At 39.6% G+C, this 16,662-nt stretch overlaps 1 protein-coding gene across 1 annotated transcript in view; it reads left to right on the forward strand.

Annotated features, from left to right (window-relative positions):
- The window catches only part of TTN (titin), a 279,722-nt gene that overhangs the window by 34,150 nt on the left and 228,910 nt on the right, over window positions 1–16,662 (forward strand). Inside the window, 9 exon segments of the mRNA XM_060302200.1 lie at window positions 466–729; window positions 822–1,082; window positions 1,205–1,465; window positions 1,887–2,147; window positions 2,665–2,806; window positions 2,895–3,060; window positions 4,800–5,031; window positions 6,488–6,772; window positions 7,009–7,134. Of these exon segments, the coding sequence (XP_060158183.1) occupies window positions 466–729; window positions 822–1,082; window positions 1,205–1,465; window positions 1,887–2,147; window positions 2,665–2,806; window positions 2,895–3,060; window positions 4,800–5,031; window positions 6,488–6,772; window positions 7,009–7,134 (1,998 nt within the window).

A 16,662-nucleotide genomic window follows, 5' to 3' on the forward strand; every position in this document is an offset into this window, starting at 1 on the left:
TATAATCATTGTGGATCCCATAAATCCTCATTTCATAAAATCATTATAAACTCTCGAACTTTCTTTCTGAGCCGTGTACCACAAGGTGCAAAATTGCTTATGAGTTAATGTGAAGAAACCACGTCTTAGGTTCCAGCTCTGTGGAGCAGCAAATTAGATGCTCTCAGTCTGTATTCTTCTTTCACTCTTCTCCAATCCATTGATTAAGTTATTAATATACAGCTATGCAAACTACATCTCATTCAAGTATAGAAAAGACATTATACGAGGTACATTTCAAACTGGACCCAGGTTTTCCTGAATAATCTCAAAGTGTCTTTTAAAAACTCTAGAGATGCTGCATAACTGCAAATTCTTTGATAACCATTCTTTTGCAAGATGACCCGGTAACAATCTTATTTGGGACTTCTCTTACCTGAATGGTATCATCTTTATTTTCTAAACAAATCATAAATTTGTCTTCAGCTGTCAAAATTAAGAAGACTCTGAAGAACCTCACGGTGACAGAGACGCAAGATGCTGTTTTCACTATGGAGCTCACACACCCTAATGTAAAAGGTGTCCAGTGGATCAGAAACGGGGTTGTGCTGGAATCCAATGACAAGTACACCATCTCAGTCAAAGGAACAATTTACTCTCTGAGAATTAAAAACTGTGCCGTTGTGGATGAATCTGTTTATGGCTTCAAGCTTGGAAGGCTGGGAGCCAGTGCCAGACTGCACGTTGAGAGTAAGTTGACTTAGAAACACTTTACAAGTAGCCAACTCGTGGTTACCATGAAGTTAACCATATCACTAAATGGCTTCAACTTTCCTCATTAGCTGTCAAAATCATTAAGAAGCCAAAGGATGTGACTGCCTTGGAAAATGCCACCGTTGCCTTTGAAGTTAGCGTTTCCCACGACACAGTGCCAGTGAAATGGTTCCACAAGAATGTGGAGATTAAGCCGAGTGACAAACACAGGCTGGTCTCAGAAAGGAAGGTCCACAAACTGATGCTGCAGCATATTTCCCCCTTGGACGCTGGGGAATATACAGCTGTGGTGGGGCAATTGGAATGCAAAGCGAAACTATTCGTGGAGAGTAAGTATGAGGCAGCCCCTGTGGCATTTCTGGGTGATCTCCATGTATTCATTCGTTTGTTTGCTCCATCTTTTTTTTTTAAATAAAATATATTAACCGAAGTGCTCTCTGATTTTCCCAAGCATTACATATTACAAAAACCATGAAAAACATTGAGGTACCTGAGACCAAAACTGCCTCCTTTGAGTGTGAGGTCTCCCACTTCAATGTGCCTTCCATGTGGCTAAAGAATGGGGTGGAGATTGAAATGAGTGAAAAGTTCAAGATCGTGGTGCAGGGAAAACTCCACCAGCTGATCATCATGAACACCAGCACAGAGGACTCAGCAGAATACACATTTGTCTGTGGCAATGACCAAGTCAGCGCCACCCTGAAAGTGACACGTAAGTAAAATATATATACAAATATATATATATATATACACACACACACACACACACAGAATATCCAGTAGGCTCATTGTTATTCCATAGCCTACACTTTTTCTTCCTGACCAGTTACCTTGATTGAAACATCTACTGTGTCCACACTGAGTTAGGCATCTGGATAAAATTTTTGATTAGGGTAGCATTGAAAGGCTACCTATGAAGATGCTCCATTGTCTATCTCTTACTTTTTCTCTTCCCCTGTCACTTGACATTGTCCTGTAGAGGGGTACCTGGAAGGTATCATGGCTCATCTCTCTGAACTGTGATACCTAAACAGACGTACTAAGAACATTCCAAGTTTTCATTCTGTGCCTGTCATAACCCACGTCGTAGTGACACAAAATCTCCTTGGGTGTATTTCCTTCCCCCTTTGCAGCAATCATGATTACATCCATGCTGAAGGACATCAATGCTGAAGAAAAAGACACCATTACCTTTGAGGTCACAGTGAACTATGAAGGCATCTCTTACAAATGGTTAAAGAATGGTGTGGAAATCAAATCGACTGACAGGTGCCAGATGAGAACCAAAAAGCTCACCCACTCCCTGAACATCAGGAATGTTCACTTTGGGGATGCTGCTGAGTACACCTTTGTGGCTGGAAAAGCTACCTCGACAGCCACTCTTTATGTGGAAGGTATGGTTTCATAAATGTCATATCCATAAAAATAAATGGCAAACACATTACATAAAATGTTAGAGCATCAGCTAATGAATGGATAAATAAAATGAGGTATAGCCACACAATGAAATATTATTCAGCAATAAAAAGGAGGTACTGATACATGCTACAACATGGATGAACCTTAAAAAACTTTATATCAAGTGAAAGAAGCCAGTCGCAAAGGACCACATAGTGTATGATTCCAGTTATAGGAAAAGTTCAGAGTGCAGAAATCTATAGTGACATAGATTGGTGCTAAGTCTGAGGGGAGGACAAAGGGAGGGGTCTGGAGGGTGATGGCTAAGGGGTACATGGTCTTTTTTGGGGGTAATGAGAATGCTTTGAAATTAATTATGGTGATGGTTGCACAACTCTGAATATACCGAAAGCCACTGAATTGTATACTTTCACTGGGTGAATTGTATAGTATGTGAATTATATCTTAGCAAAGCTGTTAGAAAGATTAATTTTTTTACACGCTGTTCTCCAGCTCGTCATATAGAATTTAGGAAACACATTAAGGACATTAAGGTTCTCGAGAAGAAGCGAGCTATGTTTGAATGTGAAGTTTCTGAACCTGACATCACTGTGCAGTGGATGAAAGATGGCCAAGAGCTACAGCTTGTGGACAGGTCCGTTGGTTTGTTTGCCACATCCTAGTGATTCCCAGTTTCCTTTGAGTCATCATACGTTAAACCTCAATTTCCCTTTCTTCCATAGAATAAAGATACAGAAGGAGAAATATGTCCACCGCCTTCTGATCCCATCCACCCGGATGTCTGATGCTGGGAAGTACACAGTGGTGGCTGGAGGCAACATGTCCACTGCCAGCCTCTTTGTAGAGGGCAGAGACGTTCGCATCCGAAGCATTAAAAGGGAGGTTCAGGTAATTGTCCACATGCTGAATTTTTGGAGAAGTCATCAGTAGCTCCTAATCTATCATTTTGTCACTTAATTTTTTAAACATCTTTATTGGAGTATAATTGCTTTACAATGGTGTGTTAGTTTCTGCTGCATAACACAGTGAATCAGCTGTACATATACATATATCCCCATATCCCCTCCCTTTTGCGTCTCCCTCCCACTCTCCCTATCCCACCCCTCTAGGTGGACACAAAGCACTGAGGTGATCTCCCTGTGCTATGTGGCTGCTTCGCACTAGCTATCTATTTCACATTTGGTAGTGTAGATAGGTCCATGCCACTCTCTCACTTCGTCCCAGTTTACCCTTCCCCATCCCCGTGTCCTCATAGAGAATGTCACTTAATTTTTTGACTTTTAAATTTTCTAACCACAGTCTTCTAAAAAAATGAAATCAGCTTATCCCTACCAGCTTACACTCTTGTGCTGACATCAACTTAGTCACAGTTTCCTCTCGCTTAGGGAATAAGTGTATCCTTCGCAGCTGTCTAAATACTTTAATGAAAGCAGCTGTAGACACTTCACTGTCAAATGGCCACTTACCAAGCAACATCAACCCTAAAGGAACTAAACTTTAAATTGTGGTGTTCGCACAGCAACTGGAATTAAAGGAATTCAGAACAAGGTGGCATTTTCTCAGAAGCCTTCTACCTTGGAGAGGCAGCTGTGTGGGGACTTGACTGGGAAAACTCCCTCCGAGGTCCAAGAGGAAGACCAGTTTGAGCAAAGCTGGATTCCTAGCAGGGATGCTGAGCAAACACCTTTGCTCTTGACTGCACGTGTACGGCTTGTCCTCATGGGTGCCAGTCTTCCCACGTGATATAACGGGGCGATAACATGTGAAGGGAAGTATCACTTGAGCTCATGTTTATCATATTGCTTATCCAAGGAGAGCCAGGCATTACATTAGGCCAGAGTGAAAAAGCCTTCAATGCATAGTCAGATAACCCAATATGTCCTCCATCCTTTATTGACCAATCCTGAACCTTGATTTTCTCACTTTTAAAAATGAGGATAATAGTTCCTACCTAGCCTACAAGGTTCACATCATGTGAAATCAAATTGAATAGTAACTCAAAAGAACTTTGTCAATGATAAACAGCCTTCAGATGTAAAGTGTCATTATTTCTTTTTTATTTTATTTTTATTTTATTATTTACTTTTGGCTGTGTCGGGTCTTCGTTGCTGCGCGCAAGCCTTCTCTAAGTTGCAGTGAGCAGGGGCTACTCTTTGTTGCAGTGGCTTCTCTTGTTGTGGAACACAGGCTCTAGGCACTCGAGCTTCAGCCGCTGTGGTGTGCAGGCTGTAGTTGTGGCACATGGTCTTAGTTGCTCCACGCCATGTGGGATCTTCCTGGACCAGGGATTGAAGGATTGAACCTGTGTCCCCTGCATTGGCAGGAGCATTCTTAACCACTGCGCCACCAGGGAAGTACCGCAAAGTGTCATTATTTCTGTTATGATTAACTAAGAAGCAAACATTTAAGGATGAAATCATTGCCTCCATGCAGATGTAAGCAAAAGAAGTATGGGCACCTTTTGTCCAAGGATATGCAGGAAAACTTAGAATGTGCTATAACCAGTCAATTTTCTATAACATAATATATAGGTTTGACATGCTCTTCAAATGAGCTGTTTTGGAAACAGGTTAAAACCGAAAGGAAACCACGGCTTCAATTTTCTTTTCCTGTTGCTCCTTTAAAAGGTTATTGAGAAACAACGTGCTGTCGTTGAGTTTGAGGTCAATGAAGATGATGTAGATGCCCACTGGTATAAAGACGGCATTGAAATCAATTTCCAAGTTCAAGAACGACACCAGTATGTGGTGGAGAGAAGAATCCACCGGATGTTTATCTCTGAGACCAGGCATAGCGATGCTGGTGAATACACCTTTGTGGCAGGAAGGAACAGGAGTTCTGTTACCCTCTACGTCAATGGTAGGTAGAGATATTAACATATTTTGTGCATCCATCTGTAATAATCCTCCCTTTCAACTTACTGAAGTTCTGGTAGTTTCCAGGCAATTTCTCAAGAACCCATGGTACTCATATGTTTGAAGTTATTACATTTATTTTCATATTACACCTGTGGAAATGGGATGGTAGCTGTTAAAAGGACCAAGATGTCATTTCCAGAAGGCACCTAATGGCTAGATCCTTATTTAGTTTGGTCAATATTATTGAACATCCACTGTATGTCAATTATAATAGACCCCAAATGGGTTTCTAGTTACGGTTTTCAGCTGTTCTAGTTCTCTGCCCTTGGCCCTAACTGCTTGAATACTAGTAGCACTACCAAGTGATGGGGCATTTCCAGTCTCTGGTGGGGCATTTCCAGCCTCTGTTAAGGCATGCCTGGGAGAACCTAGGAAGCCACAGGTGAGCTCCATGCCCTAGGACCAGGGTCTGACTTTAGTGGGGAATTCCATATGCTACCAAGTCCTCAGAGGAGCACCATTAAACCATCCACTTTCCTCATTAGAAACCTTAGAGCTGAATCTGAGGCTGGTCTAGATCCATTCCTGTCCTGACCTTGGGTCCTACCTGTCTGAACAAATACCCCTGAGACAGATGAAGGAACAGTAAGAGTAATCTCAAGTTTCATAAAAATGAACCATATTGCCAACATCCCCTTGGTCCCTAGAAGACCAAATCGTCATGGTATCCAGTTATTATTATTTCTATATTAGTGGTAGAGAAACTGAGGCACAGAGAAGTAAAGGTCTACCTATATGGCTGTGTCAGAAATCAGCCTCACAGAAGTCAGTTCTCCCCATTTCTTGGTTCCATGAACGACCCAGTTTCCCTCAGTCATCACAACACCAAGAATATGTTTTAATTAGCATAACAGGAAAGCTGAATTTAAAAAAAATTACCTAATTGCCTTTAGATCTAAAATGACATTCATTCATTCATGCATACTGATTGCACTTCACTGGCACCTGTATATTAAAAAATGATTATCACATATACACAAATACTTGAAAACCGAACCTGAATGGGATGAGCCACCTCACCACATGATTTGCCCAAATGACTGTTAAAAATAGGTAGCATGTGGAAATGTTCTAGCATTCTTTAGAGGACTGTCCATTGTCACCCCGATCCAGATCCCAGCCAGGAAAGGGGTGACCGTGTTATGCTGAAAAACTCAGCACTCCCAGCATCACCACCCCCCCACCAAATATCAAAAGTATCTCCCTCTACTTCGGGACAAAATTCCAATTTTTTTTCCTTCTTAGCGCAAAGAATGTTCTAATATTCTAAGGCAAGTAAAGATATCACCATTCCAAAGTTTTGTTTCGGGGTACATAACCACCTGGCAACAAATTAACGTAGATTTTCCCGTGCTTTCCTGTGTTTTCATGGGCTATTTGTTTTCTTTTCTTCCCAGCCCCAGAACCGCCCCAAATTCTACAGGAGCTCCAGCCTGTTACTGTGCAATCTGGCAAGCCCGCCCGCTTCTGTGCTGTGATATCCGGCAGACCACAGCCCAAAATTTCCTGGTACAAGGAAGAGCAGCTGCTTTCCACTGGTTTCAAGTGCAAGTTCCTTCACGATGGGCAAGAGTACACACTTCTGCTCATCGAAGCCTTCCCAGAGGACGCGGCCGTCTATACCTGTGAAGCCAAGAATGACTATGGAATTGTCACTACCTCAGCATCGCTCTCTGTGGAAGGTAGAACTACCTTGCTACTTCTCAGCTTAAAGTAAAACCTAAGAAACCCGCTTTTGTATCCTCCCAGGGCATTTAAAAATACAACTTGGAGCTCCTAAAAGTAGATTGCTACCTAACTTGGAAACTTTGAAAGGGCTCCACTGCTCCACTGATAAATTAAGAGAAATCAGCATGCTTCATTCTGTGAGGTCTGTAGGCTGCCTTACTCCTGACAAGCCTGTGGTCCCTTCCTTTAGTTCCAGAAGTTGTGTCTCCTGATCAGGAAATGCCAGTTTATCCTCCTGCCATCGTCACCCCACTTCAGGACACTGTCACTTCTGAGGGACGGCCAGCCCACTTTCAATGCAGAGTTTCTGGAACAGGTAGGTTTACAAGCAAAGGTAGAGTTGCTAATATTTAAAAAGAATGGTGTGAGGAAAAGGTTTTCTTACCTCTTATGCATAATTTGAAGTTTCATGGGCATCTTGCAGAACACTTACTTGGATTATTGAATTGAGAATTAGATCAGTGTTTTCCGCTACTGGACTGTACACCTAAAAATGGTTAAGATGATAAATTTTATGTTATGTGCTTTTTTAAACTACAATTTAAAAAAAGGAATGAGTTCAGTGTTTTTCTATGTTTTAAACTTGAAAAATGTCGTTTTCTTTATGATCGTAGTTACACTTTGTTATCTCTTGAAAAAATACAACGAAACCTACAATTATTATTAGATTAATTATAATGGCATCTACATGTGTTTTAAGAGTCCATTTATATGTAAGACGTTGTTCAGTCTATGGACAGTGCTTGTGTGAAAAGCCATATCCCTTTGGAAGGTGGTATCCTGTAGTGGACAAAAGTGGGGGCGTTATGATCAGAGAGGTTGGATTTGAGTCTTGGCTCCACTCTGTGACCTTTGGCAAATACCTGATTTCTCTGGTTCTCTTTCCCTCATGAATAAAGTGAGGATAATATTGCATTCGGTCTTAGAATGTACATTTCATGAGGGCAGGGATTCTGTCTTAGTACCAAGAACATGGTGCCTGAAAAGCAGTAGCTACTAGAAGGAAAGCTCTGTGAAAGCAAGGGTGGATCCTTGTCCTAGAATAGCTCCATACGTAGTAGGTACTCAGTAAGTAATTGTTGATCGGACAAAAGAATGCTTGTTAAATGGCTGATATCAGTGGCTTCAGATCATTGTCATGATTATGTCAGCTAACCCACATCAGCACGTATCGCAGCACCCCTCATACAGTAATCCCTCCATCTGTTAGCTGTTATAATTTTTAATTGGTGCGTGTTTCCCAGAACCACCGGCCCCTCCCCTCACCCCAGGAGTCTGACCTTAGTAGAAACAAAATGTTTAGAGCCATTTCTAGCCAATGATGATTGTAGACCTACCTCACATAGAGACAGGGTAAATCAACCTTATCCCGAATGAAAATCACTCCTTCATTTGCTTGACTGTTGTATACCACCACAAAGGGAAATTCTCCAAGCTCGGGCATCTCACAGCACTCCTAATAAACGTTTGTTTTGCTTATTGTGCTTCTCCCATTGGGTTATGGCCCAGTCTCTACCTTGCCAAGAGCCGGTTTCTTAAGCAAGTTAGTATTTCAATTGGGCTTCTATCACCTAATGATTTCCTGCTCTGGGATGGAGATGCTGATCTAGAAACCAAATAGACCTGTTTGATTTTATGAGCATAATTAAAGGATATGAGGTGTGTAAAGCACTTACAGGCATGGCTAGCAAGTGACTGGTGCTCAATACATTAATTTTATTACAAGCATTGAGAGGAATTATAGAAACATAAAAGTCTGGTATTGGGTGACCAACATAGATAAATACTATAGACTTTGTGACTTCAGAGCATGGTATTTGAAAAATGCCAAATATTAAGAAATGAGGACTGATTCGGTGATATCCTACTAAAAAGAAAAATGCATTTTAATATCAAATTCACTAAAGCCATACTAAAGAATTTATCCATTCATTGAATTTTTAGAGGAAATTTTTCAAATAAACATATGTATATGGATTATCTAAAGTAGTAGTCTTAACTATATTTGCATAGTACTCTTTAGTTTATAAGTCATTTTATAGTTTGCCTTTAAGGCATTGCAAACATACATTTGAAGCTCTCTACAAGACTACAATTGGGGTAGAAAAAGAAAAATATCTTTTCAATGTGACTGATGTCCTTAAATATTCGAATGGACTTTATAAATTCATGTGATCATTAACTCTCTATGTGTGGTAATATTAATACACATACAGAGGTTTTAGAACCCTTTCATAAATGTATTTTCTATATGACAAAAATTAAATTCACTGAATAAATGCCTTTTAAAATAAAAGCTCACCATATCACGTTTCATGCCCCTCAGACAGAAAATATTCACACAACTTCCCTTAAGAAAGTAAGTGCAGCTCTGCTTTCTGCAAATTGGAAAAAAATATGAGTCTGCAGAGGCCCCAGTCTCATGTTTTGGGGAACTCAGTACTTGCTGAAGCATGGAGCATGGTCCTGAGCAATCTGGTGGTGCTTTTGTAAGTGGAAATGTTATCTATTGAAGGTCTCTGGTGCCACCTACTGGTGGAAGAGAAGTTTGTAAAAGTAGAATTTTAAAACTTGTAATAAAGCTAGCTTTTTGCTAGTGCTCATTCTACAGATAATGGTCAGTATCATTTGGTGGCTTACAGAGTGGCAGCTAGCTAAGTGAGATGTTAAATAATTAGTTTAGCAATGAGGAATGCCCACTGTTCATTTAAGCTTTTTTTTGTTTTATTCTACCAACATCTGTGTTCCTGCTATTGAGACATTGCACTAGGTTCTAGGGATGCCAGGACCTGTCTCTTGCCTTCATGGAGCTCAGTGTGTAGGTGAGGAGACGCGCATGCACAGCTAGATCCCAAGGTTGTAAGTGCTGTAACAGCCCACCTACTCAGTGCTCTCTGTCTGGGAGAGAGCTGGAGAAAATGCACGGACGGCACATTGAAGAATTAATAGGCTCATGAGCACGGTCGTGCTCCAGGCAGAGAACAACGTTTACAAAGTCATAAAAGCTCGCCAGAACACTCCATGTGCTGGCAACAAGTGGTTTAAGTATGGTTGGAAAGTGATGCAATGAGTGGACGAGAAGCTAGGAAAGAAGGCAAGGGCCAGATCCTAAAGTGTTGGTATTCTGTGCTTAGGACTTTAGATTTTATCTTGTTTACTTTGAGGAGCCACTGAGAGATTTTGAAACCCCTGGGTAACATGATCAGGTTTTCTTTTTAGAAACAACACTCTGATCATGAAAGGAGGAATGGACAGATGTGGGAGGTGAGGCTGAAGGTAACGGACCAGCAGAGAGGCTATCATACTATAATAGGCTTGGAAAGTGTTGACAACTGAGTCAGGAGAAAGATGGGGGTAGATTGTGCCAGAGTCCAGGAGGTAGAATGAACGAGACTCAGGGACCAAATACAATGGAGTGGTGGGGGTGAGGAACTGGGCAGTGGGGTGGCCTCACAGAAGCCATGAGAGGCCAGTAACTGACACAGGTAGTGGCAGCCCAGTCAAAAGTACCAAGTCCATTACCAAAACAGGTCTTGCCCTTTAGCTCATTTATTATTGACGATTCATGCCTGTTCTCCTGCTTCACTCAGTTCACCAAAGGAAGAAGTTGTCAGGAAGAATAAGCAGGGAACCTTGTGAGGGAGAGAGAGTACCAAACTCCCCATCCTTCCCTTTCCATTGATTTTTTTTTTAACATCTTTATTGGGGTATAATTGCTTTACAATGGTGTGTTAGTTTCTGCTTTATAACAAAGTGAATCAGTTATACATATACATATGTTCCCATATGTCTTCCCTCTTGCGTCTCTCCATTGATGTTTAAACAAACAAACCAAGTATTTGTAGGATGACTTTTACATCCCATGTGATGATGGTATTACTTGTATATCCTATGGCCCTGTTTATTAGGTAAGTTATTGCTGATCCCTTGTGATGTTAGACATTCTCACTTTAATGACTGACTTGTGCCTGTGGTTTATAAAACCCTTTCCTCTGTGTATGTCATTGAATTCACACAGCAATTTTATAGCCCATGAATAGCCCATGAATTATTATGCATCTTATTTTACAAATGAGAAGACTGGTCCAGAGATTAACTGACATGTCTAAGGTCACACAGCTGGTAAATTGTAGTGTCAGGATTCCATTTCCTACCTTACCTTGCTACCTAAGGAAATAAAAAGATTTGTTTCTTTAAAAGGGGAACTTGTAGTTTATAACAACTACTGGGAAGCAGGGGAATATTCATAAACCAATATTTATGCAACAGTGCAAACAAATACTAGAGGACTGGACTATTAGAAGATCCCCATGGGTGGTATTGAGGTAAGGAGGTAATATAGTGACCACATTCCAAAAACAAGATGGCTTCTGATTTTTGGCTTTTAAAACAAGTAACTAAATTTGAATCCACGCTTGACTTACAGGGCTGTTGCTTTAATGGAAGTATAATTTTTTTTAAAGTACACATCATCTTAAACTGTAACAACATAGTAATATGTATCCTTGATTTGGGGTTTTTATTCTCTATCATTTTAAGATGGTTCAAATCCTTGTGTGGAAATAGCTAGTTTTTTTTTAATTTAATTTAATTTATTTTTTTATACAGCAGGTTCTTTAGTCATCAATTTTATGCACATCAGTGTATACACGTCAATCCCAATCACCCAATTCATCACACCACCATCCCCACCCCTCTGCGGCTTTCCCCCCTTGGTGTCCATATGTTTGTTCTCTACATCTGTGTCTCAACTTCTGCCCTGCAAACTGGTTCATCTGTACCATTTTTCTAGGTTCCACATACATGCGTTAATATATGATATTTGTTTTTCTCTTTCTGACTTACTTCACTCTGTATGACAGTCTCTGGATCCATCCATGTCTCAACAAATGACCCAATTTCGTTCCTTTTTATGGCTCAGTAATATTCCATTGTATATATGTACCACAACTTCTTTATCCATTCATCTGTTGATGTGCATTTAGGTTGCTTCCATGACCTGGCTATTGTAAATAGTGCTGCAATGAGTGTGTCTTTTTGAATTATGGTTTTCTCAGATATATGCCCAGTAGTGGGATTGCTGGATCATATGGTAATTCTATCTTTAGTTTTTCAAGGAACCTCCATACTGTTCTCCATAGTGGTTGTATCAATTTACATTCCCACCAACAGTGCAAGAGGGTTCCCTTTTCTCCAAATCCACTCCAGCATTTGTTGTTTGTAGATTTTCTGATGATGCCCATTCTAACTGGTGTGAGGTGATACCTCATTGTAGTTTTGATTTGCATTTCTCTAATAATTAGTGATGTTGAGCAGGTTTTCATGTGCTTCTTGGCCATCTGTATGCCTTCTTTGGAGAAAAGTCTATTTAGGTCTTCTGCCCCTTTTTGGATTGGGTTATTTGTTTCTTTAATATTGAGCTGCATGAGCTGTTTATATATCTTGGAGTTTAATCCTTTGTCCGTTGATTTACTTGCAAATATTTTCTCCCATTCTGAGGGTTGTCTTTTCATCTTGTTTATGGTTTCCTTTGCTGTGCAAAAGCTTTTAAGTTTCATTAGGTCCCATTTGTTTATTTTTATTTTTATTTCTATTACTCTAGGAGGTGGATCAAAAAAGATCTTGCTGTGATTTATGTCAAAGAGTGTCCTTCCTATGTTTTCCTCTAAGAGTTTTATACTGTCCGGTCTTACATTGAGGTCTCGAATCCATTTTGAGTTTATTTTTGTGTATGGTGTTAGGGAGTGTTCTAATTTCATTCTTTTACATGTAGCTGTCCAGTTTTCCCAGAACCATATATTGAAAAGTCTGTCTTTTCTCCATTGCATATCCTTGCCTCCTTTGTCATAGATTAGTTGACCATAGGTGCGTGGGTTTATCTCTGGGCTTTCTATCTTGTTCCATTGATCTATGTTTCTGTTTTTGTGCCAGTACCATATTGTCTTGATTACTGTAGCTTTGTAGTATAGTCTAAAGTCAGGGAGTCTGATTCCTCCAGTTCCGTTTTTTTCCCTCAAGACTGCTTTGGCTATTCAGGGTCTTTTGTGTCTCCATACAAATTTTAAGATTTTTTGCTCGAGTTCCATTAAAAAATGCCATTGGTAATTTGATAGGGATTGCATTGAATCTGTAGATTGCTTTGGGTAGTATAGTCATTTTCACAATATTGCTTCTTCCAATCCAAGAGCATGGTATATCTCTCCATCTGTCTGTATCATTTTTAATTTCTTTCATCAGTGTCTTATAGTTTTCTGCATACAGGTCTTTTGTCTCCCTAGGTAGGTTTATTCCTAGGTATTTTATTCTTTTTGTTCCAATGGTGAATGGGAGTGTTTCCTTAATTTCTCTTTCAGATTTTTCATCATTAGTGTATAGGAATGCAAGAGATTTCTGTGCATTAATTTTGTATCCTGCAACTTTACCAAATTCATTGATTAGCTCTAGTAGTTTTCTAGTGGCATTTTTAGGATTCTCTATGTATAGTATGTCATCTGCAAAGAGAGACAGTTTTATTCTTCTTTTCCAATTTGTATTCCTTTTTTTTCTTTTCCTTCTCTGATTGCCATGGCTAGGATTTCCAAAACTATGTTGAATAATAGTGGTGAGAGTGGACATCCTTGTCTTGTTCCTGATCTTAAAGGAAATGCTTTCAGTTTTTCACCATTGAGAATGATGTTTGCTGTGTGTTTGTCATATATGGCCTTTATTATGTTGAGGTAGTTTCCCTCTGTGCCCGCTTTCTGGAGAGTTTTTATCGTACATGGGTGTTGAATTTTGTCAAAAGCTTTTTCTGCATCTATTGAGATGATCATATGGTTTTTATTCTTGAGTTTGTTAATATGCTGTATCACATTGATTGATTTGCATATATTGAAGAATCCTTGCATCCCTGGGATAAATCCCACTTGATTATGATGTATGATCCTTTTAATGTGTCGTTGGATTCTGTTTGCTAGTATTTTGTTGAGGATTTTTGCATCTATATTCATCAGTGATGTTGGTCTGTAATGTTCTTTTTTTGTAGTATCTTTGTCTGATTTTGGTATTAGGGTGATGGTGGCCTCATAGAATGAGTTTGGGAGTGTTCCTTCCTCTGCAATTTTTGAAAGAGTTTGAGAGGGATGGGTGTTAGCTCTTCTCTAAATGTTTGATAGAATTCACCTGTGAAGCCATCTGGTCCTGGACTTTTGTTTGTTGGAAGATTTTTAATCAGAGTTTCAATTTCATTACTTGTGATTGGTCTGTTCATATTTTCTATTTTTCCTGGTTCAGTATTGGAAGGTTATACCTTTCTAAGGGTTTGTCCATTTCTTCCAGGTTGTCCATTTTATTGGCATAGAGTTGCTTGTAGTAGTCTCTTAGGATGCTTTGTATTTCTGTGGTGTCTGTTGTAACTTCTCCTTTTTCATTTCTGATTTTATGGATTTGAGTCCTCTCCCTCTTTTACTTGATGAGTCTGGCTAATAGTTTATCAATTTTGTTTATCTTCTCAAAGAACCAGCTTTTAGTTTTATTGATCTTTGCTATTGTTTTCTTTGTTTCTATTTCATTTATTTCTGCTCTGATGTTTATGATTTCTTTCCTTCTACTAACTTTGGGTTTTGTTTGTTCTTCTTTCTCTAGTTCCTTTAGGTGTAAGTTTAGATTGTTTATTTGAGATTTTTCTTGTTTCTTGAGGTAGGCTTGTATAGCTATAAACTTCCCTCTTAGAACTGCTTTTGCTGCATCCCATACGTTTTTGATCGTCTTGTTTTCATTGTCATTTGTCTCTAGGTATTTTTTGATTTCCTCTTTGATTTCTTCAGTGATCTCTTGGTTATTTAGTAACGTATTGTTTAATTTCCATGTGTTTGTGTTTTTTACATTTTTTTCCCTCTAATTCATATCTAATCTCATAGCATTGTGGTCAGAAAAGATGCTTCATATGATTTCAATTTTCTTAATTTTGCTGAGGCTTGATTTGTGACCCAGGATCTGGTCTATCCTGGAGAATGTTCTGTGCACACTTGAGAAGAAAGTGTAATCTGCTGTTTTTGGATGGAATATACTATAAATATCAATTAAATCTCTCTGGTCTATTGTGTCATTTAAAGCTTCTGTTTCCTTATTTATTTTCATTTTGGATGATCTGTCCATTGGTGTAAGTGAGGTGTTAAAGTCCCCCACTATTATTGTGTTACTGTCGATTTCCTCTTTTATAGCTGTTAGCAGTTGCCTTATGTATTGAGGTGCTCCTATGTTGGGTGCATATATATTTATAATTGTTACATCTTCTTCTTGGATTGATCCCTTGATCATTATGTAGTTTCCTTCCTTGTCTCTTGTAACAGTCTTTATTTTAAAGTCTATTTTATCTGATATGAGGATTGCTACTCCAGCTTTCTTTTGATTTCCATTTGCATGGAATATCTTGTTCCATCCCCTCACTTTCAGTCTGTATGTGTCCCTAGATCTGAAGTGGGTCTCTTGTAGACAGCATATAGATGGGTCTTGTTTTTGTATCCATTCAGGAAACCTGTGTCTTTTGGTTGGAGCATTTAATCCATTCATGTTTAAGGTAATTATCGATATGTATGTTCCTATGACCATTGTCTTAACAGTTTTGGGTTTGTTTTTGTAGGTCCTTTTCTTCTCTTGTGTTTCCCACTTAGAGAAGTTCCTTTAGCATTTGTTGTAGAGCTGGTTTGGTGGTGCTGAATTCTCTTAGCTTTTGCTTGTCTGTAAAGCTTTTGATTTCTCCATCGAATCTGAATGAGATCCTTGCTGGGTTGAGTAATCTTGGTTGTAGGTTCTTCCCTTTCGTCACTTTAAGTATTTCATTCCATTCCCTTCAGGCTTGTAGAGTTTGTGCTGAGAAATCAACTGTTAACCTTATGGGAGTTCCCTTGTATGTTATGTGTCATTTTTCCCTTGCTGCTTTTAATAATTTTTCTTTGTCTTTATTTTTTGCCAATTTGATTACTATGTGTCTCGGCGTATTTCTCCTTGTGTTTATCCTGTATGGGACTCACTGCCCTTCCTGGACTTGGGTGACTCTTTCCTTTCCCATGTTAGGGAAGTTTTCGACTATAATCTCTTCAAATATTTTCTCTGGTCCTTTCTCTCTCTCTTCTCCTTCTGGGAACCCTATAATGTGAATGTTGTTGCATTTAATGTTGTCCCAGTGGTCTCTTAGGCTGTCTTCACTTCTTTTCATTCTTTTTTTCTTTGTTCTGTTCTGCAGCAGTGAATTCCACTATTCTGTCTTCCAGGTCACTTATCCATTCTTCTGCCTCAGTTATTCGGCTCTTGATTCCTTCTAGTGTAGTTTTCATTTCAGTTATTGTATTGTTCATCTCTGTTTGTTTGTTCTTTAATTCTTCTAGGTCTTTGTTAAACATTTCTTGCATCTTCTCGATCTTTGCCTCCATTCTTTTTCCGAGGTCCTGGATCATCTTCACTGTCATTATTCTGAATTCTTTTTCTGGAAGGTTGCCTATCTCCACTTCATTTAGTTGTTTTTCTGGGGTTTTATCTTGTTCCTTCATCTGGTACATAGCCCTCTGCCTTTTCATCTTGTCTATCTTTCTGTGAATGTGCTTTTTGTTCCACAGGCTGCAGGATTATAGTTCTTCTTGCTTCTGCTGTCTGCCCTCTGGTGGATGAGGCTATCTAAGAGGCTTGTGCAAGTTTCCTGATGGGAGGGACTGGTGGTGGGTAGAGCTGACTGTAGCTCTGGTGGGCAGAACTCAGTAGAACTTTAATCTGCCTGACTGCTGATGGGAGGGGCTGGGTTCCCTCCCTGTTGGTTGTTTGGCCTGAGGCAACCCAACACTGGAGCCTACCTGGGCTCTTTGGTGGGGCT

The sequence above is a fragment of the Globicephala melas genome, chromosome 7, assembly GCF_963455315.2.
Source record: "Globicephala melas chromosome 7, mGloMel1.2, whole genome shotgun sequence".
Lineage (NCBI taxonomy): Eukaryota > Metazoa > Chordata > Mammalia > Artiodactyla > Delphinidae > Globicephala > Globicephala melas.